We start from the raw sequence: 22,784 nt of genomic DNA, 5'->3' as shown, positions 1-22,784 counted from the left end.
AGGATCTCTATATAAATATCCGAAGAAGAAGAACCAAGAACACGACTGTAACGCGCTACGCTGCAACGGACCGAGATCTTCAAGAACACATGTTCAGGCGTGTTTCAAGTTTCCAGTGAACGTGTGAATGAGTCAGAGGCGGCTCTTTGGCATCAACTCGACGGACGTGTGTGAACACGCATCGTTAATTAACCATTAGCCAGAACAATCAAGATGGGTCTTCCAGCATGGCGGTGACCCAAAACTAAGGCAACAGAGAGCAGCTGAAGACGGGTCCTGGAGTGGCCTGGCCAGCCTCCAGACCTCCACAGAAAATCTGTGGAGGGAGGTGAAGTGGCAGCCAAGAGAGCTTCAGAGTTTCTGTAAAGAGCAGCAGACCAACATCTGAGACGAGTACAAACCTGGTGACCAACTACAAGAAACATCTGTTTGTGGCACTAATGACTGAATTAGATTTGACCTCTGCTGCTTAATAAGGACAAAAGTCTTTCTAAGTTAAATATGTGATAAATGGTGTCGCAAGCATAATTAAAATCAGTGAAAGCAGTCAGGCGTCTGCAACCTCCCGAGGTTTTACAGCGAGGTGTGTCACTGTGGAGATGCCGTCTTGCTTCTACACTCAGACTGATGCTTACTGAAAACAGCTCGACCTCAGGATGAAGAAACTTTTTCCCGGAGTACTTTTGCTTCATAGCAGCACGGTACTGCGATCTTAGTTTTATTGCAGGATCCTGCTCAGTTGTGTTGGTGCGTTGATCTTCGTCAGTGCATGCAGCGACGTGCTTTTGTTGCTTCTCGGTGTCCGAGTGTGATTTCAGCTGTAATGTTTCTTTGTTTGCCTCCTGATGTCCGGCTGCACAGTGAGCGGAGGGAAAATATTTGGGTCTAATATTTGTAGTCTCCCCTCGGGCCCTGAAGTGTCGAGCTCACAGAATTTTGCTCAGGTTTTTTTTCTGAGCATTTGAACGTCTCTTAAGATGGGGACCAAGATTCCCTTTATAGGAAGTGGAAAGAGGAAGTTACAAGCTGAAACCTCCAGCGTTACCACGATAAATTTCAGACATTCATATAAATACTGTTTCCCCTTTTTCGTAGTGCCATGAAGCCTTCTTGCCGAAGCTCCTCCTCCTTCCTTTTAAGTGCGTTTTGCTGACGCGCTCAGAGCCTCCGTGTGGCTGCAGATCAGAGTGCAGCGCATGTGTTAAACCACATCATTTAGGTCCAAACGCCCAAAATACAAAATGCATTAGTATGTAAAGCAGAAAAGCAACAAATGCTCATGTTTTATAAACGTGTGTGTGTGTGTTCCAGTCCAGCATTGTGGTGGAGGTTCCTGTGTACAATAAGAAGGCGATGTCGCCGGTCCAGGTCCAGTTCTACGTCACTAACGGGAAGAGAAGGAAAAGTGTGACGCAGAGCTTCACCTACCTGCCTGGAGTCAGACACCACGGTCCTCCCGCTGTCGCCACAGTCAAGCAGGAACGCTGGGAGCCAGATCGCATCTCCCAGAATCCACCTGGCTTCAGCTTGACGGCCTCGCGCAACGGCACGCTCAGTCCTGACGTGGTGTACTATGGTTCCTGTGACCTCCTGGTGCAGTGTGGTCCCCAAAGCAACCCCCATCTCCACCATCCTCACTCCTCTGCTCCTCTTCAGACCCCTTTAATGTATCCTCAGACGTCCTTGGTCCCGCTCCAAGTCTCCTTGCCTTCGCAGACCACCTTGATTCCCCTTCAGACCTCCGTCATGGCTCCTCAGATCACCACAATTCCTCCTCCAGCCTCTTCTGTCCCACTTCAGACCTTCTCCGTCCCTCCACACTCCTCCCCTGGTGGATCTCAGAGGGACCTGTCTCTGAGTCCCAGGAGTACCTTTGTGACACCCGCCAACCCCCAGAAGGACTCTGTGCTGGCCGGGCCGGGGGAGGCGCTCATCATCAAGCAGGAGCCGGAGGAGCAGCCGCCTCTGGGATCTTTAGGCCTCCAGGAGATCACGCTGGATGATGGTAGGAAGCTGGATGTTGACCCAGATTTACTCTTGATAAAAACAAAAAAGCTTCTTCCTGTTTTTTTCACAATAATATACATTTATATTTATCAACATAATATACAGATGTGAGGTCAAAGTAATTTTAATCATTTTAAATTATGGAAGTGACAGCTGTGCGATAGGACCAAAATCTCATATCCCGATAGAAGACATTTATCGTCCTGACAACGATATAAATCACAAAAAGGTAACATTGTATGTAAATTCTGTGAATCTTGGGCAGCTCGACTTGCGTGAAGTGTTTCCAGCTGCGCGTCCTTTACCTGGAGTCCAGTGTTTTAACCGATGCATGAAACGATACCTCCAAAGGTTGATTCTGTTTATCTGGACGTAGCGTTTTGTGGGAGAAATGTTTCGTCATCATCAGGTGACGTCTTCAGTCTCAGCTGACTGCAGGTTTCCAACCTTATAAACAGCACATTTGCATAATGACTGAAACCAGCCCACTGAAGGAACAATGGGCTGGGAGGTCAGTTCCTTCATCTTAATTATGCAAATTCTCATGAACATTGATCAACAACCACTGATGTCCATGAGTCCCATTCACAGAGAGGTGGGCAATGGCTGCAATCACAGCATTGTAAGATGGTGACAGATGTACCCTTAGGCCCCCTCCTCGATTCAGAGACGGTCTTTCCCTTTTCACGTAAATGGCCTCCTTGACTCCGCCCTCAAACCAGCGTTCCTCCCTGTCCAGGATGTTACATCCTCATCATTGAAAGAGTGTCCACTGGCCTGTAGGTGTGAATAGACTGCAGAGTCCAGGCCTGACGAGTTATTCGTGACACAGTCATCTCAGGCACAGAAGCTCCACCTACTTGCTATTTTTTAAGGGGCAGCCAATTTGCTTAAAGGAGGAGGAGCTAAAACTGCTTGTTTCTGATTGAACTGAGGGGCTGCACAAAGACTCATTATGAGATAAAGAAGGATTATTGTGAACTCTGAATGATGCAAAGCTGCCGTGGTGGAGTCAAAGTATCAAAGCATGAGCAGCGTTCGTCTTTTTACCTCGTAAACCTGCTTGTTTCAGTCTGTTCTTCTCATGTCAGTGACACCATGTGTGCACTCTGTCGCTCTGATGTTGGCTGTGTGCGTGCGTATTGCGTTTGATCTGGGTTAATAATAGCTGTATTTGCTGCTCTGAATGGTGCAGGTGGAGGTTAAATTTGTTGGCACAGGCAGCAGCTGTCCTCAGGGCGTCTGATCTTCACGCTGTCTTCCTCCATAGCCTTTCAGCTCGAATTTAAAACCCCGAAAATCAGAATCCCCCCCCCCAGAGGAACGGCAGCCTGCTCACAAACTGAAGCACCTACAGGAGCTTCTCTGGCATCCCATTCTCTTTGTGGAGGGGCACCACAGGGAGTTTGTGGCTTTTGAATTATGTGACTCCTGAGAGATTGATCTGGTTTGGAGATGTGATTTATTTCAGATATTTAAATCAGTCTGTCAGTGCAGAGAGTAGAAGTGCGACATAATAAAGTTTAATGTTCAGGATGTTCAAAAACATTGTTATGCTCACCGCATCAGCACACCGGTAAGAAAACTATGACTGGTTATACAATATCTGTGTGCGTGCGGTGGCTGATAGAAGTGTATTTACACGATTCTGAAACACATTAAAAATGAAAATCTGGATAATGAATGTTCTCCGTGCCTGCATGATGGACACTTTTGGTACTTTTTTATACTAAATTAGAATTTAACACCTGACCTGACCTTTCATTAAAAGATTGATAAAGTGATGTTGCCATGGACACAGCCTGGGACCCTGCTTTTACTGTCTGTATTCATGCTGGAAATCCAGCTTAAGGTTTCTGTCGTCCTTGAGGTCCTAGCAGCAGGAGCGGCACAATGGTGCAGTGGTTAGCACCATCACAGGAGGTTCAAAGGTTAGAACCTGCCTTTGTGTGGAGCGAGCGTTTCCCCGTGGCTATATCGGCTTCCTCTGTTTTGGTTAATCGGTGACTCTCAAGTGTGTGTGTGTGTGTGTGTGTGTGTGCGCGCCTCAGGTTTCACTGCAGAGCTATGAATAGACCGAGCTGTTTGCTGCTCTGCAGATGAACTCAGTTTTATCTTTTGCTGCTCATAACGAGCGCACTGCAGTGTGACCGCCACACCTGCTCAGCACATTTCAGTCCTGCTGCTTCATGATGTGGGAACAGTTTAGTATTTAATGGACGGGTTAGAAAAGCAGAGCAGAGGAGTTAAAGAAAGCCAGTTTGTTTAATTTGTTGCTGTTGGAGTGAATCAGGGAGCTGAATGTGATGGATTAAAGCGTTTGGAGAATTCGTTTAAAGCACTTTGTCCTGCTGTGCCCCCGTGTGGCCGTGCTCGGTACTGTAACAGAGTCCTTAAGCAGGTTCCTAACTGGGAAGGTGAAGTGTTAGAGTCTGCAGCCACAATCAGAACTAAACCTAAGGAAAGGTGCTTAAGTGCTTCCTTTATTAACTCCTTCTTAGTGCTCATGGAGACTGGAGCATCCTTCATGAAAGGAAAGCACCATCGGTGCAGGTCATGCTTGAAGCACTGATTGTGACTGCAGAGCCTTCAAATCAAACTGACCTCTGTCCAGTAAACTGTGTCATGTTATTTTAATTTTACCCTCAAAGAGCCCAAAAATCAAAATATGGCTGGTGAATTTCAGCTTCTCTGCCAACATAGCAGCAGAGAAGCTGAAATTCCATCCATCCATTCGCTTCCGCTTATCCTTTTCAGGGTTGCGGGGGCGCTGGAGCCTATCCCAGCTGTCATAGGGCAAGAGGCGGGGTACACTTTGAGGGTAGCTTTGCATGAGTCACACCTCAGAGTAATCCCTCCTTCTTATGCTGAGCCCCACTGCAACCCCTGAGGTTAAGCATCGTTCAAAACTAGCCATCCTAGCTCCTCCCCCTTCCAAGAAAGTTTCCCTCTGATTGGCTGGGGCTGCCCCTCCCAAACAGCACGACCACGCTGCAGTCTCACTCCTTCAAAGACAGGGATCGGGTTCAGTTTGCAGTTGAATGGGATCGAGTTGGCGATTACATGCAGTCTGATAACAAAGCAGTTAACTGCTTAATCTGCAAAAGGTCTGCACAGACCAGCCTCAGGTCTGAATCCAACTCGTCTGCAAATGGTGACGCAGTTGCTGCATGAGACCAACAAACCGACACAGGTGCTCAGCAACGTTTGTTTTATTGGAATAAACAGACCACAACGTTTCTGTTTTGTTTTCAGTGAACGAGATCATCGACAGGGACATCGGTGGCCTGGTTGGCGGTGACCAACCCGACCGGTACGACTGGGAGCCAAAATCCGGCGCCGGCACCTTACCGTTCTGCGGAGGCCCTCAGTAGCACCAGCGCTCTCAGGAACGTCGTTTTTCTTCTGCTGTTTGCACAAAGTGCTCCAAACTGATCTTCAAGTGCCTGAAAACGTCAGATGACCGTTTCCTCGTCTGTCTCAGGAATTTTAGAGAGAAACCGACTCGTACCTCACAGACAAACCAAAGATTTAACTTTTCATGAGCGAATTGGAGGAAGATTAAAGGGCTGAAATTTAACTTTGTTATAATAATTCTAACAATCGGTAACGTCAGACGTAAAATAAGAAAATTCTGTTATTTATTGGCCAGTAAATTACAAATCTATTTTTGATACTCTGGATCTGATCCTCAAACCTGAAATCCTTCAGCTGATTTACATTTTTATAGCTTTGTTTTACACTCGTTTACATTTCCTTCGCCCGGTTTAACGTTGACGCTTCTCGACCGAACTGTTGTGGTGTGACACGGCGTTTTAGAAACATGTTTAAGGTTGAAGTAAAAAGAAAAACAAACTTGTTGTGTGTCCGAGTCTTTTCTTTCAGAGGATTTCAGAGCCCGACGACCAACACGTGCGCTGAAACAGCAACGTTTCATTACAGGGAGGTCAGAGGTCACGGTTGGTAATATTCCTCTCTACAGGAACAACCAGAAGCTGCTTGGAGTTAAAGCATGACTCGCGCATGACGACAGCTGCTGCTGTGTTTGCAGCAGTAAAAGATTTTAGAAAAGAAAAGATGACGAACAAACGAGCTGCAGCAGAGACTTTTAATCTTTTCTAACACTCGTGTTGATGTCGTCTTTGGAGCTCCTGTGTTCAGCACCATGAAGTCTGAAGGACCAATAAGAGCAGCTATGGTTCAGTGTCCCGCCCTCGTGTGGCCGTAAGCAGCTGTAACGCTCTGCCCAGGCCCGATGACTAAGGCACATCTATATTTTCACATTTTAAGGCAAAACCTTTAAAGCCTTGAAGTAACAAAAGCTGCTGCTTGGTCCTTTTTTAACACGAGCTCGCCTCAGATTTTTGATCTTCTGACATCATGACGGGGTATAAATAAACCGCGATCCCACCATGATGGCGACGGCGAGCTTCAGGTTAGTCCGTCACACAAAGAGCTGCTGGTCTGGGTCGGTTTGAACGAAGCAGAATTCCTCCACGGCCGAGTCCGACCTGGATGTCCAGCAGCTGTCGGAGCAGGTGTAGACTAGCACCGTCCCAAATTCCAGCTCCACCCCTGCACTGCCGCGCTCCCCGTGCAGCAGGCTTACCAGCGCGGGCATCAGCTGCAGCTCGAATGTCCGGGATCCTCCGCAGGAGCCACACGCTGGCACCAGCTGCGCCACGTTGGACGGCGGCTCGGAGATGAAGAGCGGCTTCCCGCCACGGCAGTAGCGCAGGATCTGCTGCGGACACACAGAGATCGTCTTCATGAACCTGGAGAAGACGGCGTCTCCGTGTCGGGCTCCGGTCTTCTCATACTTCTCGTCCCCGCCTCCTCCGCTTCCCTCTAACTCCCCCACTGCCACGCCCTCCCGCCTCTCGTACTCCCTCAGCAGCTCCTGAGCGTGCTCCAGGTCGCCGTCCTCCCCGCAAACATCAGTCTCCTCCACCACGCTGATGAAGAATGGACAGAAGGCGGTCACGTCCTCCTGCGAGTCCCCCAGACTGAGGTCACAAAGACGGCTGCTGACGTCCGTCTCACCAGCTGTCAGGGGAAAAAAAAGAACCATAAGATGACCTCACCTGCCTGTCAGAAGGTAGTTCGCACTACAGCGCTCCCTGCTCTCAGTCTGACTCTAACAGGAGCTTCACTTTATCATTTATTAGAACCAGAGATGAGCTGAGCAATAGGCTCACTGTCTCAGACTTCCATACAATCACTTTATTTTGGATTATTACAACCATAACAGAGGCCTGGGGAAAAGGAAAAAAAATAAAGGTGAAGATGGTTAACAGGAAGAGAGGGGGAGGGAAAAATAGAGGAGAAGAGGGATGGAGAGGAAGGAAAATAATAAAAACAGAAACCACAGCAAACGCTAACATGACAGCAAATAATAAATGTAACTGAGCAGCACACAGAACTAACAATACAAGAGATTTTTAATTCAGTTGCATTTATACAGCACCCAATTCAATTTTATTTCTATAGCGCCAAATCACAACAAAAGTCACCTCAAGGCGCTTCATAGATACAGAGAAAAACCCAACAATCATGTGACCCCCTATGAGCAGCACTTTGGTGACAGTGGGAAGGAAAAACTCCCTTTTAACAGGAAGAAACCTCCGGCAGAACCAGGCTCAGGGAGGGGCGGGGCCATCTGCTGTGATTGGTTGGGGTGAGAGAAGGAAGACTGGATAAAAGACAGCAGCCGACCAAGATAGTGTGTACACCAGAGTGTGTACACCAGAGTGTGTACACCAGAGTGTGTACACCAGAGTGTGTACACCAGAGTGTGTACACCAGAGTGTGTTAAGGTGGTCCAAGCTGACTAATAGATCTGCCTCCCATTTCATAATAGGAAGAGATATAGATTCACCTGTTTTGGAGAGCGTCTTGTATATTTTGGACAGGAATTTGGAGGTTTTGAGATTAAGGAATTGTACCACACTCGATGGTGTTTGTAATTTGACTTTATTAGGCTTAAATTTCCTTTTATTATAGACTTAACTTGTTGATATTCTGTAAATCTATTCTTGTTAATCTCATATAGTAAAACTAGTCTGTCAAATGGGATAAAGTCTGTTCCTTCTAATATATGTTCCAAGTATTTAATGCCTTTACTACTCCAGATGAATCTCTATTTTATTGCGTAGTGGCTGTTCTGCGTCTGGGCAGGGCTCCTCTAAGAAGCATGTTTGAACCACCCTGAGATGAACTGTTGGCTAAGAAGTAGTGCTGAAAGACGACCTCTATCCTTGGTCCTTTGTAGTGTAACGAGAAAAGATCTTCAAATTTACAAGAACCTCAAAGGCACGAGGAGAAAAACTTTAAATTAATGAAAAAAATGGCTATGAATTTATAATCTATATATAAAATATGGCATCCTTTAGAATAAAACTTTCTTTGATAAAAATGCAACTCTGTCCAGCCCTACCTGCTGCCTCTGCAGCTCCTGTCTCCTCCTTCACAGCTGTGTTCTGCTTCGCACCTCCTCCCCATCCATCATTATCTTCCTCTCCCCCCATCCCCCAGTCGTCAGCGGTGTCACACCAGTCAGTGACCCGCATAGGAGCCTCCTGAGCCGGTGCAGGCGGCCCGGGTGTCCGCACCTCTGCCTCCAGGCACTGTGAGCGGAGCACCGCCCAGCACTCTGACCGACCGCTGCACTCAGCTCCCGGGCACGCGAAGACGTGGAGGTTCCTGTGGTGCGGAGACGTGTCCACGGGGCAGTACACCTGCACCACGTGGACTAGCGGGACTCTGCAGCGGCCGCATCGCGGTGACCGGGCAGCGATGCCCGCCGGCCAGTCCGGCCGACCCCCTACTTTGTTGGTCAGATAGGAGCACCGGTGCTTCTTGGAGTCGATCTCTCCGTCACACAGCCCGAGCAGAGACACCTCCTGAGCGCGTGAGGCCATCTTTAAAAAAAAAAAAAAAACGCCGACCGGAAGTGGAGTTCAGCGTGGGAGGTCCCTCACCAAAATACCACCGACTGGAGTCAAATGAAAATATAGACACGGGAAGTGTGTCACTGAACTATAAATCACACGATACACGAAATTACACGATAAAACGAAACCATTGTTTTATCAATATTCTAAATATTTTATATTTATTATAATATATAACTATTTATATACGCCGTTAGTTTACATTTTCACAGCTTTTAAAGATTTTAACTTTTACAATTACTGTAGAAAACAGTCATCGGTCCAAATATAAGCGCTTGTGTTTCATGAGGGGCCAAATTCAAGACTTTGAAAATAAGAGTGAAAACAGCGAAGAGATGAAAAATTGAAGTCTCCGTATGTTGTATGCTCATCGTCTGTTCAATAAAGTTATTTTAAAATAAATAAACAAATAGAAGTCTCGACTTCCGACGCCGTGACAAGCAATTTCCGGGTGTAGCACTTTCAACTTAAAAGCAGCTTCCAAAGTGAAAGCTAAAAAAAAAAAACCAACTTGAATTTATCAAATTTATTTACAGTTTTACAGATTTTTTTTTAACCAATAAATACATTTCATCAGTTTTTAAACTGCTGTGTGTATTCAAACAAATGTTCAGCACTAGTTGCTCTCATTCATTCTTTCCACTCTTTGTAAGAATTTAGGAGAATATGAAAATGTTACGAGGAAAAATTGGCAAATTTACGAGAAAATGTAAAATATTGTGTGGAGAAACTTGCAAACCAAGAAATAAAACAGAAAAAAAATGAAAACTAAAATTAGAGGATGAAAAGGAAATTGATATGAAACCTTTCTAACATAAAAGCCGGCAAATTTATCAGGAGAATGTTTAAATGTATGAGAGATAGTAAAATTATGAGATTTGTTCAAATAAATTACACATTTATGAGGAAAATGGTCAGTTTACAAGAAAACCGACAATAATTTTATTAGAAGGAAAACAAAATCTGCAAATTTATGAGAATGAACTCAGAAATTCAAGAACAAAACAAACATTAGACACATTAAATAATTGGTTTTAAGAATATTTTTCATCTCTCTATTCTTCGCTCTTCCTCACCTGATTATTGTTCTCAATTATTAGTGAGTTATTTATTAATTTATCTATCTTTTCTGCTGCTGTTTGATGGTCTGCGCCCTGTCCTGTAAGAATAAACTCACTTCACTGCACCATTATCGGAGCTTCTGTGTTTTTTTAGATCAGATGATAAAACAGCTGCAGTGGCTTTGAAACCCTGCACAAATCCTTCAGGGATTAAATGAATGATTTGACAGAAGCTGGTAATAACAGGATTTTAATATCTACGTACAGCCAGAGCCTTTAAAAATGATCTCTGGGAGCGAGCCGAGTGTTCTGGTTTCAGTCTGAAGAACATGTCCCTGAATGATTTAAACAAAGTTAGAACAGACCGATTTCTCACTTTAAAGCAGTAAAGAGCTGGCTGGCTGCATAATTTACGGCCTAATGTAATTACACGTAATCCCTCCTCGTGTATACATTTTTCTCTACATTGACCGTTTCCCCCTCAGGGCTGCTGCCGGAGCTGTGAAATGATTTCCCGTGGTGTGTAACCGCCTCTGTCCTCTCCTTTCTCTGCTAATTAGCTCCAGTGTGAGGAGCCTCTGAGTGGAGCCTCCGTTAGTGAAACCACAGCAGAGGTTTCTGTGAATCAACACGTTTTAGCCCATTTACTGCAAAGCAGCCGCACTTTGAATCTCTGCTGAGTTTTTAATCATAGCAGCGGCTTTCAGATTCATCTCGGTGCTCCCCAGCAGGTGCTGGTTTCACCCACATCATTACGCTCTGAGAGTAAACTGAGAGGCTCGACACTGCAGATAGATAATTCATCCCGTTTGATGGAAGATTTCACTTTAGCTTTATATCTCCTGGCTACGTGTGCGCTTTTATATCTCTCCTCAAAATCCATTTTATAGATCGGCTCTGCTGCAAAGTTAGTTCACGTTTTATTTCCTCATTTTATTTTATTCATCCCGTTATCTCGCTTTCACGCTGACTTTTTCCAGAGGAGCACATAAACACTTGTTATATATTTGAACGCAAAGAGTACACAAGGCATTCAGCTGCTGTGTCCTTATTCAGTTTAAAGCAATTCAAAGGCTCAAGAGCAAAACAGTTTGTTGTTGCAGTTGCCGAAAAATCAGCTTTGTCTTTCTAAGACTTGAGGTCACGGTAAAGGGATTCTAAGTGGTGGATGATCTGAGTGGACCACGAGTCAGTGTGTCACTGTCCCACAGCTGAAGCTCGGACCACACCGAGTCATCAACAGGACAAAGATCCCAGCACAGCAGCAGGTCTGCAACAGAACGACTGAAGAAGAAAAGAACGGAGCTGCTGCAGAGCTCAGAGAGCTGTGCATGAGCGGATGCAGCAAACCTCAACGAGCTGAAGCAACCAAAACTCCTCCACAGTGATGAGACAGACTAATAAAGTCACACGTGAACCATCGCTGCAGGTTATTGGTGCTGAAGGAGGTTCTACAAGCTGCAGAATAAAGTGGAACTCGTGCAGAATGAACTCGGTCCCAGTGAGTCTCCTGTTAGCAGCAGATTTAATTAACAGCGATGGCTCTGGATCTCATCAGAGCTGCTGAGGTCTGACACTCTCCTCCTCTGCTGGACCAGAAGATGCCGGCTCGACGCCAAAGCGAGCGCTCCGGGTGACCCGCTCCATCAGTTTATGACACAAGAATGTATATCAGCTAGAAACAGAGAGGGGAGGTGCACCTGCAAAATACTGAGACTTACTGAGGAGGAGGACAAAATATTAGAAGCTGGCAAAAAGTTGTTGATTTGATGTACTTTAAATTAAATTAGTAGATTACTCTGATGGACCTGTGGGTTACAGAACCCGAATCAAAGCCTAAGACATCGATATTTAATCTCCAGCCCGATGAAATCAGCTCGAGGCTGAAAAACATGAACGGTTTTCATTTTGACGACCAAGTGTGGAAAATACAAGAATATTTTTATGATAGTAACAGAACAAAGCACAAGGCAAAGAGGCAGTGGTGACCAGTGGGCTTAAGTTGCAGGTGGTTATGTCACAGGTCACTCTGATCCCTCTGGCAGGCCGACTGCAGATAACCTTTTGACCTTCACTGAAAGGAGGAGGCGGCGGCGATGTGCTTCACCTTTCCTTTCTTAAAAACTTTTAATAATCTAAGTGGGTGGAAATGAGGGACCCCTCTCCCCGGTGGGGTGTAGCCTCTCGTCTCTGTCGCCTTCATATCTCCTTAGTTTCCTTATTTCGTCACATGCATCATCTTCTGTCCCCTGTGGTGCAGGCAGAATGAAGACGACAGCGTGCACAGATGCTGAGTTTAAAACAACCTATGTTTTACACCGTGAGAAGACCACGCCCCCCACGCTGAATAAAACCTCACACCGACCTTTAAGTCACCAAACTTTAAGCTGCCTTTTGCTTTTAATTAATCATACAGTGATGTGAACCCTGCTGCTTAAGATGCTCAAAGAGGATTCACTGACCAGCGGGGAGGATGGAGGACCAGGTGAAGGTGGAGGATCATAAACTCCTGGATCTGCATTGCTCACAGCAAATGAACGGCTCCACAAAGCTCTCAGCTTTCACACAGACTCAGCCAGGAGCCTTTAAGAAAGTTGGCCAGTAAAACAATGAAAATGTAATATGTTCAAGCTGTCAGACGAAGGTTGCAGTTCCTCTAATTGACATAATTTGTCAACACACAGTTGGTGTGGAGTGTCCACAATTCTATTCTATTCTATTCTATTCTATTCTATTCTATAGTCTGGTTCCTAGTGTGGATCAGCCCCCACAGACTCCCATGTTAAACTTTAGAGCATAAAAAACACATTTATAACCTGATAAAAAGAAGAAAGTCGGGCCTCCTGACTGGCGGGTGGATGGTGCCACATGTGCCACGTTTGGCATCCCTGAACCGGATCTATGGTCCAAGTTTCTGCGGTTAATGTAATTATGGGAGCAATAACGTCGGTGCTGTGCGGTTAATTGTACCAACAAAGAAGTTTGTGTCACACTGTTCTCGAACAACCCTTTAAAAACTCCCCTACGAGCTCACAGGTATTACAGATAAAATCCATCAAAGCCGTTTGATTTGTGTTTTCATCTTCAGCTGCTGCATCTTCTAAATACATTGATGCAGGTTTGAGGCGAATGACTTCATTTCAAAGTGAGTGTAACCATCCAAACCTGCTAAATGATGAATGAGTGGACAAAAGAAAAGAAATGTGCTAACTTATCGGCTCTTTTCTCCCACTGCTGCTGGGTATTTAAAGATACATGCACCCAGTCGACATGCATGAATATGTCTGTCCCTGCAGGATTTAAAAACTGGAGGCTCTGCCTCTTATTTACTGTCTGTACGTCCCCACCTGCACGGTTACAGTTTGTCTGCTTCCTGACCTTCTAATTAAGGATTTACTATCAACTATTAATCCACAAATTCAGCTTCATACGCACCGACACAACACATCTCTACTGTACACATTACATAAGGCAGCGTGATTAAAAGAGCACGAAAGCATCTCTGCAGTCCACCGAGACAAGGATTTAGAAAGAACTCATGATGATGATGAAAGCGATGATCAGCTCTTTTAAGGTCAACACACAGATCAAAATATTTTAGATGTTCAAAAAAGAGAAGAAGAAGCAGGAGAGAGCGATGAGAGCAAAGAAGCACACGTCTTATAAAAGAGGTAAAAAAAAAAGCCGCAGCATGTCGTTCAGACACATGTGATTATAAACGAGAGCTGCCGGCAGGACTGTCCACCAAACGTGAGCAGAAACAAAGAAAAGCTGTTATGAGCCACTTTTGCCAGAAGGTGGAGCCAGACCTTCATCAGTCTGGAAGCATGAGCCCATATAATGAGCGTGACATTTATACTTGCACTTCTTTGTTTTTATTTACATGATTTATCTGTTAATGTATAGTTAGTTACAGCTACTGTAAAATAAAATGAAGTGTGCAGACTGAACTTTTGCATCGCCCGTCGGAGGAGTCCTCTGCTGCAAACAGGGTCGGAGAGAGTCGTTATCTATTTAACTGCAGCAGGTAGGAAAGGTTTCTGTCCTCGTTACTGCAGAGTTGAAGGAACCTGCTGCAGTAGATCATGCAGTGGGTGTGAGGTGGTGTCCGGTATGTTCAGCAGTTTGTGGAGCTTCCTTTACTCAGTAACAACCTGCAGGAGCTCCAGAGTCTGAGCCTACCTTTCTCATCAGCTTGTTCTCCCTCTTGGTGTCGCTGGCTCTGATGCGTCTACTCCAACAGATGGCTGCAATAAAAAAATAAAAAAAACTGCATTAGCAATAAATAATAAAAGGGGGTTAAAAAAAAGATGTCAGAAGCAACAGTCATGTGACAGCTTTGGTTACGTTCCTCCCTCAGGCTTACTTTGTGCTACAGAGCGTGGTTAAGTAACTGTACATGTATATAAAAGATGGATTTCAACACGCAGCACCATTGGTCCTAATTTTGAAGCCCAGTTATTGCATTAACGTATTTGCATTACGTCACGCTGAGGTCCCATGTTTCTGAAAGAGATCAAAATGTTCAGATAAGGGATTTTTTTGTTTACCTTTGCCAGACGGACTTCCTTCCTCTTTCATCCCCTTTTCTCCGATCACTGGGGACGCAGCAGCCGTGAAGACATTTATCTGAGCGTCCCATCATCCCATTCATGTATTCAGGGAAACACGGAGGCCTGCCGAGGCTTTCTCACTGTTAGGGGACGAGTGGGATGAAGCCTCTCAGAGCAGCACCCGCTTCTCTTCATACGTCCTTTCACTTCCACTTTAACCACATGAAGTTTAAAACAACGTTTCTGCAACAGCAGCTCACAGCTGTTAGAGTTCACCACGTGATGTTTTCCTGCTTTCTTCTGTGTCTTTGAATCTCTTTGTCTCCTTCATGGAGGCTGATGGCGTCGGACAGTTTGGATGTGGAACATGAAAGTCGGATTTTCACTGGTCGATTCCTGTAAGCTGCAGACTCACAGATCAGGGTCGGTGTGCGATGAAGCTGCTGTTTGCCAACCTTTGCATCCCAAAGCAAAGCAGCGACTTCACTTTATTCTTTCTGCTTGTGTGGCCAGAAGGAGCCCTGACGGTGGGAGCGCCTCGCTTTTCTTCCATGTCGGAGGAAAGTCCTTCAAGTCCAAAACCAGCCGATCAGTGCGAAGCACAAACGTCTGAACAGGTCGTGAACCAAACCTGCAACCTCCAATTTCCTCGTGCAGAGTTTCCCAACAGTTTCATGAAGCATGCGGGTGAAATCTGACCGAACGGTCTGAATCAGCACCGGACAAACTGGTCTCACTGTGAGCCTTTACATCCCTGCACCAAAGGACACCTGGTGTGATCTGGAAGGACCGCAGCCTTTGACACCCTGTGAAAGAGAAAAAGCTGCTTTTCTTTTCCAAGCTACAGGACGAAGAACACACCGTGTGTTTACCGTAGCTTTATTTTAACCGTAGCTACATTTACTTATGTGGTACTAGTTTACATCCATCCATCGTCTCCTGATTCTGTGGGTCTGGGTTGCAGGTGTTAAGGCTGGTCGGTATGTTTGGAGAGCAGGAGAGAGGAAACAAAGTATAACAAAAAGCGAGACTTTTATTAGGCTGAATGCATGAACACAAGGCAAGGTGAACTGGGGCAGAACTAAACTAAAACTAAACTGGGAACAGCTAAGAAATCCATGAGGACATGAATTTGAGCAGGCGCATGTAAAAACCAAGACCTGGCGTGACATGAAGTGATGCAAACAGACACTGAACAGAGCGAGACAGAGGACTAAGGTAATGAGGAAAGGAAACACCTGGGGAAACGCAGCTGACACAAATAAACACGATGCCACACTAAAACACTCCCATACCAGCTGAGATATAATGTGTCTTAAGTTCATTCTAGTCAGATCAGCGGGCTCCTCTGAGCTAGAAGAGTAGCTCCTCACTTTTATGGCCCCTCCATGAATCATGGCCCCGTGGTCCTCAGACCCACCCTAGAGCTGGGTGTGGTGGACGAGCTCAGCCCAGTCACATGGGCTCACACTGGAGGCTGTAGGAGTCCAATCCCCAGCTGGCTAAACCTTTTAACGAGCCGTTAATTTAATCAGTTCACATCAAGGTTCCCCTACAGTGCCTAAAAACCCAGGCATTTACAAAACAGCTGATGAACCTTCAACAACACTAAATGCACGTGCAGATCACAGCAGGAAAAGCACTTCAGCGCAGCTTTTCAGAGAAACTTGAGACTTCTCTGTCACTCTCAGTCCTTCCAAAGAGTTCCTGACAAACCCTGATCTGCACTTTGTGAGAAATAAAGCTGAGCTGACAGGTCTCAGTGGGGTCTGCTCATTACTGACGTGCAGTGTGCATCGGGCTTACTGGCGCAACGAGCCTCTGTTTGTGAAAAACTGTCTTCATTTCCACCTGCAGCTCGTCTCTACGTGCAGCAGACGCCCTGAGGGAACCACGATCACGACATGCAGCACTCTGGGTGATTATCCCGGGTAACCGTCCTCAGACTGCCTGTCGTTGCCATGGCGCTGTTGCCCAGGTCAGCGCGGCATCGCCTCAGCAGGAGAGGAATCGTTTTGGGGGGTGGGGGCGGTGGTGGTGTGAGATGGTGCGGTTGTATTACAGAGTGTCTGAATGCTGAGCCGCTTATCAGCTCGACCACACCATCACTCTCTCAGCGGGACTTTGAGCTGCTAAATGGAGTTTTTTAATTGGTTCTGCTGCGTGGCGGGAGTCTCTGCAGGAGCAGCCATGTTGAGAATCAGCCTGCTGTGGACTTGGCGTGCTGATCCTGGTCACACCCAGTGGAGGGTTCACGCTGTCGATAGCGGGGTCCATTTAGCTGCCACGGGTTTGTTTGGGGGGCAGTGCGGTCGTGGAGCCGCAGGCGGCTGGGATTTAATTAGAACTGAATTAGCAGTAATATTTCAGATTTTCTCATATTTGATTTTATTACACTGCTTAGAGAAAATGACTCACAGTTCATCATCCTCTGAACACCTAAACTGGAACTTGATAAAGCTCCTGGAGCCTCTGGATGGGAGGAATGACACCAAGGAGGAAGTGCCAGAAACCCGCAGTTCCTCTGGTGTCCACTTGAGGCTCCAGCAGCGAGTCGGTCCCGTAGATCATAGGTGTCAAACTCTGGCCCGTGGGCCAAATTTGGCCCGCAGCTTAATTACATTTGGCCCACGAAGCCATACCAAATTACTATCAGAGCTGGCCTACTGGTATTATACAGCTAATATATATATTGTTTAGTATTAAGCTTTGCTTGTTCCATATTCAGTTTTTCAGCAAAACGTGTTTGAGTCCATAAGAAAAGATTCATTCTTAAATCTGGAGGAAGTATGTTTTTCAATAAATATTAAAGTTAGCCCGCGACTTTGTTCCTGTTTTGAATTTTGGCCCACTGTGTATTTGAGTTTGACACCCCTGCCGTAGATGTTAAAATGTTCATGTTTACAGCAGCAATAAACACATGTACTGCTATAAAACACAAATAGAAGTTTAAAATTTGCTTCACCAGGGGCGTGGCCTCTTTGACTGACAGGTGGATGGTGACACAGGCGGTGGCTTCACCTCAGGTAACAGGTGTCCCAGTAGTGCAGCGGTCTCCAACCTTTTTTGCGCCACGGACCGGTTTATGCCCGACAATATTTTCACGGACCGGCCTTTAAGGTGTCGCGGATAAATACAACAAAATCAAACTAGTACTGGTACCGAAAAAAAGAAGATTTATTCATAACACACGTGGAAAGACCCAGGAAAACCGAGTAAACGATAAAAACGATAAAAACCCTGAAAACCAGACATTTCACACCTGAGCCTCAACTCTCGCGGCCCGGTACCAAACGACTCACGGACCGGTACCGGTCCGAGGCCCGGGGGTTGGGGACCGCTGGAGTAGGGGACCTGCAGACCCTTAGACTGTATATAAAAGATGGACTCTGCAGTGTGAAGCATCATTTGGATTCTGGCTGCTCCGTCTCAGTTTTCTGGAACCAGGATTTGAAGGACAACGTGCTGCAGTGACTTGGTGGATACGCGGTAATTAACAGCCTCCCACCTGTCAGTCATAGAGACCACGCCCCCAACAGGTGACCTATAAAAAATACTTTTTGTGTTGTTGTTTTTCATATACTGAACTATCATTGTTGCCCTTCAGCGTGACATGATGTCCTACATCAGCAGTCCCCACCCCCGGGCCACAGTCGTTTGGTGCCGGGCTGTGAGAGTTGAGGCTTTTCAGGAGTTTTTATCATTTTTAATCCTTTTTATCGTTAACTCGGTTTCCCTGGGTCTTTCCCCGACTGTTATGAATAAATCTCTTTCTTTGGTACTGGTTTTGTTGTATTTATCTGCGACACCTTAAAGGGGACCGCTGTCCTACGTGACATGGATAAAATGACCAAAAACATGTTTAAATGTCTTTAAAGGACAGCTGAGTCTCCAGGGGACATGCAGTTTACACTCTTCTTAAATTTGTATCATTTCAGTTTTGTGAGCCTGAAGTTTGGCTCACATTCACAGAAACAGGAAGTTCAACCATCTCATCTAAGAATACTGTTCATATTAATTACATGAAATAAATGACTGATTATTTATTTTGCATACATATATACAGGAAGGAAAATACTGTCTTCTAGTATAACAGGTGCTTGAAAAGGAGTGGGAAGAAGTAATACCTATAATACTATATGATACTTCTATAGACCACCTGCACATATTGTTGTGCAGCTTCTTCCTGAGTGTTTGTAATATCTTCTCTAACTTATTATATGGGACATGTGGAAAACACCTGCTGTAGCTTCATGCCCCCCTCATCTGTTTACACACTGATTTAAATTTGTGGATATTTGGACGTTGCTCGTGCTGAGCCCCACTCCACCACTGAACCGCACACACACAAGAACCTTTCCTACTTTCTCACCAGCTTTAAAATTCTTCTTCAAATCGCAGCCTCGATCTCCGTGGTTGAGTTTAAATATCAACCAGTAACAGATTATTTTTAGCTCTAAACATTATCTGTGCTGAGCTGTAATTAACCAAGTTTGAATATCTTGACTGTATAAATAAGAAACTTGTATGATGAGGATATATACGAATTATACGAACTGCCTTTTTTTGTAGTGTGAAAAGAGAATTTAGTGTATTTTTATAATTATTTCCCCATAACTCAGTTACAGTTAACAGTACAGTATACAGAGACAATTATAATCTAGAACCTGTTTAATTTTGTTCATGACTGAGATGCTTTTGAACATTTTGTTTTGTGCGTGTCTGTGTGTGAGGTTTCCAACTGAAGTATGCTAAGAGTTTATTCTCATCATTCACCTGATAGTTACCAAATATCATTGCTTTGTTTCACTAAGATTCAGGGATCATTTTTTGCTATCCATCCAAGTTTTTAACTGTCTTAATTTATTATTTACATTATTAATAAGTTCCTCATAATTATCCCCAGGAAAAAATATTAGTATCATCAGCAAATAATATTAAGTTTGATCACTTAGAAACATGACATTAATATATATGTTACATAGACAATAATAAAGTAACGGTTTTACACAATTATGTTGCAGCTGAGTGATCAAATATCATTTTTAAGGTGGTATGACAATGATCACGTCCATCCTTTATATACAGTCTATGGTATCGATACATCCGGAGTATAAAATGTTGAGTTTTGTGTCCTTGTTTTAGCATCACTGCAGTCAACACAGAGGAAGGAAACACACTTTGCTTCCTGTGAAATGAATCAGAATTAAAAAGACGGTTCATACAGGAACAGTCTCATTAAACTGTAATTTCAGCTTCATAAATGAGCTCTTATAAATTCACCCGTTAAGAGCTTCTGTTTGAGGTCTCTGACTCTCAGCGGCCAATAAAGACAACTTCAGACTCATTATTTATATTAATACGAGTAAAACATGAGAGCAGAGGACACAAAGCGAGACGTGTCGGAGCTCTAAGAGCCGCTCAATAGAAATTCATTTTCTGGCCTCGGCTCCCCGTGCAGTTTGTGTTTCGGGGTGTGACAATAAGAGCCGATTCTCATCTTCTCACAAACCTCACCGAGTGTCGCCTGAACTCCACGACCTGCAGCTCCGCTCCTCTTGCTCATCCCTCCTCTTCCTCCTCGGGAGAGCTTCGCTGAGGGCCTCAGGGGCTGGACACACTCCCTGGTTTCCTCTGTGTGTGTGTGTGTCATATGTCAGATGATGGTAGATATCAGAATCCATAATGACGGCGGAGGATGAGTCCCAGAGGACGGGCGGGTTCAGGAGCCGCTGACCTGCATCTTTAAGCAGAAGCTCTGCTGTCATGACGCCTCTGAGTAATCACACTTCATGAATTGGTAATCGTTGGGGGGGGGCAGGCCCCACGGAGGGTCCGAGTCCCAGGAACAAACAGCGCAGTCTCTGTATGAAACCCCCGGGAGAATTTATATGCAACCGGCTCGGTGTTGCTGTCTTTAATACTGCAACTCACCGAATCTTTGTGCGGGATTCACGTCCTGCAGAGCTCCTGGAAACGTACAAACTGCACAACTGATAAATGAATTTAACTGGCAGATTGATCAGTAATGCGTGCGTGCGTGTGTCTGTGTGTAGGTGTGTAACAATAATTCTTTGTTACTATATTTTTGAATGTGTGCGTTGGCTGGTGCTCACAGTATGTTCACCGTATCCATGCAAGTGCGTGTAGGCTTTGTGTGTGTAGGAGGCGACTCTTTATTGGTGTTCATACTAAAGTAAGAAAAGCAAAACAAAAGTTATTCAAAAGAATCCTTCTTCATCTTATACTGGAGGCTGGCGGACCCTCATCCTCTGCTAAAAGCAAGTGTGTCCCCTCTCAGTGAGAAACATCAAATCTGTGTTTGCTGCTGACGGCACAGTTGGTACAGTCAATTTATATGGGTTGGTTTCCTGGCACAGACGTGGCTTTTAAGCACAAACGGGGTTGAGTTCCGGGCTTTGGGAAGGCCAATCCAGACCCATTTCTAGACAACTGGGTTGTTCAGGAACAACCCAGGATCAGGCCTGCTCTGGACTGGAATCTGCTGGCACAGCTGCCCACGTGGAAAAGCCAAACGGAGAAAAGTTTGATGGTTCAACAAGACAAAGATGGAGCTGTTTGGAGGAGTAAAGGTGAGGCTTTCAACCCTGAGAACACTGCAGCTGTGAAGCATGGCGGTGGTGGTGGTAGCATCACGCTCTGGGCCGTGGTTCTGGTACATTAGACAAAGTGGATGGAATAAAGAAGGAAGACGGACTCCAAAATCGTCAATTATACCTCAGATCAGCAGCTGGAAAATTGAAACGTGGACACAATCAAGTGTTCGTACAGGACAATGATCCCAAACACACATCAGAACTGGTTTTGGATAAAGCAGCTTTGCATTAAAATGCTTACTGCGAGAAGAAGCCAGAAGCTTGTCGATGGGTACCAAAAGCATCCGGCTGAGGTGCAACTTTAAAGTTTAACCACATATTCGTGGAGGTGTGTGTGTAGGCCTATTCTGTTCCATCCATTGATGTTCATTTTGTGCAGAGAGTTTTGTTCATATATCTGAATTATTAAATGTCTGATTCCTAAAGATTCACTTGTTCTGGATAAAAATTCAAAAGTAGAATTTTGAAACTATCCAAATGTGTGCATGTTTTTATGCAAATCCTGCCTCATCTGCATGAGCAACACTTCAGACAACTCGTAATACAAACTATAGCCATAACGCAAGCAACCAGCTGAGAAAGATTGATGATGCCATCGAGTATTTTTTCCACTCTGCTCACCTCGTCTCCACTCACAGCAGTCGTTTCCCGTCTTTATGCTAAGCTAGTCTGAGCACTTATTGACTGTAATAGATGCATCCAGCATGTGTTCGGTCTTGAGCAGTAGGTGTGACAAATCTATTTTGCTGATTATGTAAAAAGGGTTCAAACGATGTCTTCAACAGCTACACCTGTTTGACTGAAGCAAAAGAGGATTTTTCTGATCCTTTTGTCTCCAAGGAGGAAAAACGGAGCTAAAAAAAGTTTAAATCTCTTAAACAAAAGGAAACAAACAGGTTTAGTGGATACACACACAGCTTTTTAAACTTGGCCTAAAATAAGGAACACGTCCTAGTTTTCATACAGACCCAGAACAGGCCTTATTTACCATCCAGTGAGAATGAAAGGAGACACAATCAGACCTTATTTCACACGTTTGTGTATCGCACTAACAGAGCACCAGGAGCCTGCAAAAACGAAAAAATCCAGAGCTCAATCTGCCTGTGCGAGATGTAGAAACATCATATTTCCAGTTGTTATCAATCATTTTGCACCACTGTTATTTGCACATCTGTAAAATGAAACACAATTTTATTATAAACTTGTGAACTTTATACTAAAAGAAGTTCTCAGCTCTCACCTGGCTGACCTGCCTCTACTCTCTATACCCTTCCTCTAACAGGGGATTTACTCCGTGTACACGCTGTAACCACAGACTCTTCTGAAAACCCACTCTGTAACCTGACGTGCACCTCTGAAGTACATGTAACATCAAAGCAGCCCACAGTTACTGTCCTTGGTGTGTGTGGTGCCATAATTCCTCCTTTTCAATGTATCAGTCAGGGAATAATAACCATTGCCTCATGGATGGAGATTCCAGAAACTATCGGATCAGATGTGAGGGGATGTGCAAAAGAAGTGAAAAATTTGAGGGACAAAAATGTCAGCCTTTGAAAAGTAAAATGACCGCAGCAAAGAGTCGGTGCTCGTGGC

General features: G+C 45.0%; 2 protein-coding genes across 2 annotated transcripts in view; one reads left to right on the top strand and one right to left on the bottom strand.

Annotated features, from left to right (window-relative positions):
* Window positions 1-5,862, top strand: part of LOC309710553 (nuclear factor of activated T-cells, cytoplasmic 3-like) — a 30,021-nt gene extending 24,159 nt beyond the window's left edge. The window contains exons 9-10 of the mRNA XM_082540135.1: window positions 1,312-2,005; window positions 5,263-5,862. Of these exons, the coding sequence (XP_082396261.1) occupies window positions 1,312-2,005; window positions 5,263-5,381 (813 nt within the window). The 3' untranslated portion in view covers window positions 5,382-5,862. The remainder of the gene's footprint in view (window positions 1-1,311; window positions 2,006-5,262) is intronic.
* Window positions 5,863-5,973: 111 nt separating this feature from the next.
* Window positions 5,974-9,637, bottom strand: pdcd2l (programmed cell death 2-like). Its single transcript, XM_082540154.1, has 2 exons — window positions 8,444-9,637; window positions 5,974-7,053 (listed from the first exon to the last, which is right to left on the bottom strand). Exons 1-2 carry the CDS (start codon window positions 8,925-8,927, stop codon window positions 6,452-6,454), a joined length of 1,086 nt encoding a protein of 361 aa, XP_082396280.1. The 5' UTR covers window positions 8,928-9,637; the 3' UTR covers window positions 5,974-6,451.
* Window positions 9,638-22,784: the final 13,147 nt, after the last annotated feature.

The sequence above is a fragment of the Aulonocara stuartgranti genome (assembly GCF_965226115.1).
Source record: "Aulonocara stuartgranti genome assembly, chromosome: 7".
Lineage (NCBI taxonomy): Eukaryota > Metazoa > Chordata > Actinopteri > Cichliformes > Cichlidae > Aulonocara > Aulonocara stuartgranti.
This window is presented reverse-complemented; position numbering and strand designations above follow the sequence as displayed.

Excerpts from the sequence above, each read along its gene's own strand:
- pdcd2l (XM_082540154.1), bottom strand. The coding sequence starts at position 8,927 with ATGGCCTCACGCGCTCAGGAGGTGTCTCTGCTCGGGCTGTGTGACGGA. Across the intron at positions 7,054-8,443 it reads AGGAGCTGCAGAGGCAGCAG|CTGGTGAGACGGACGTCAGC; the intron begins GTAGGGCTGGAC and ends TTCCCCTGACAG.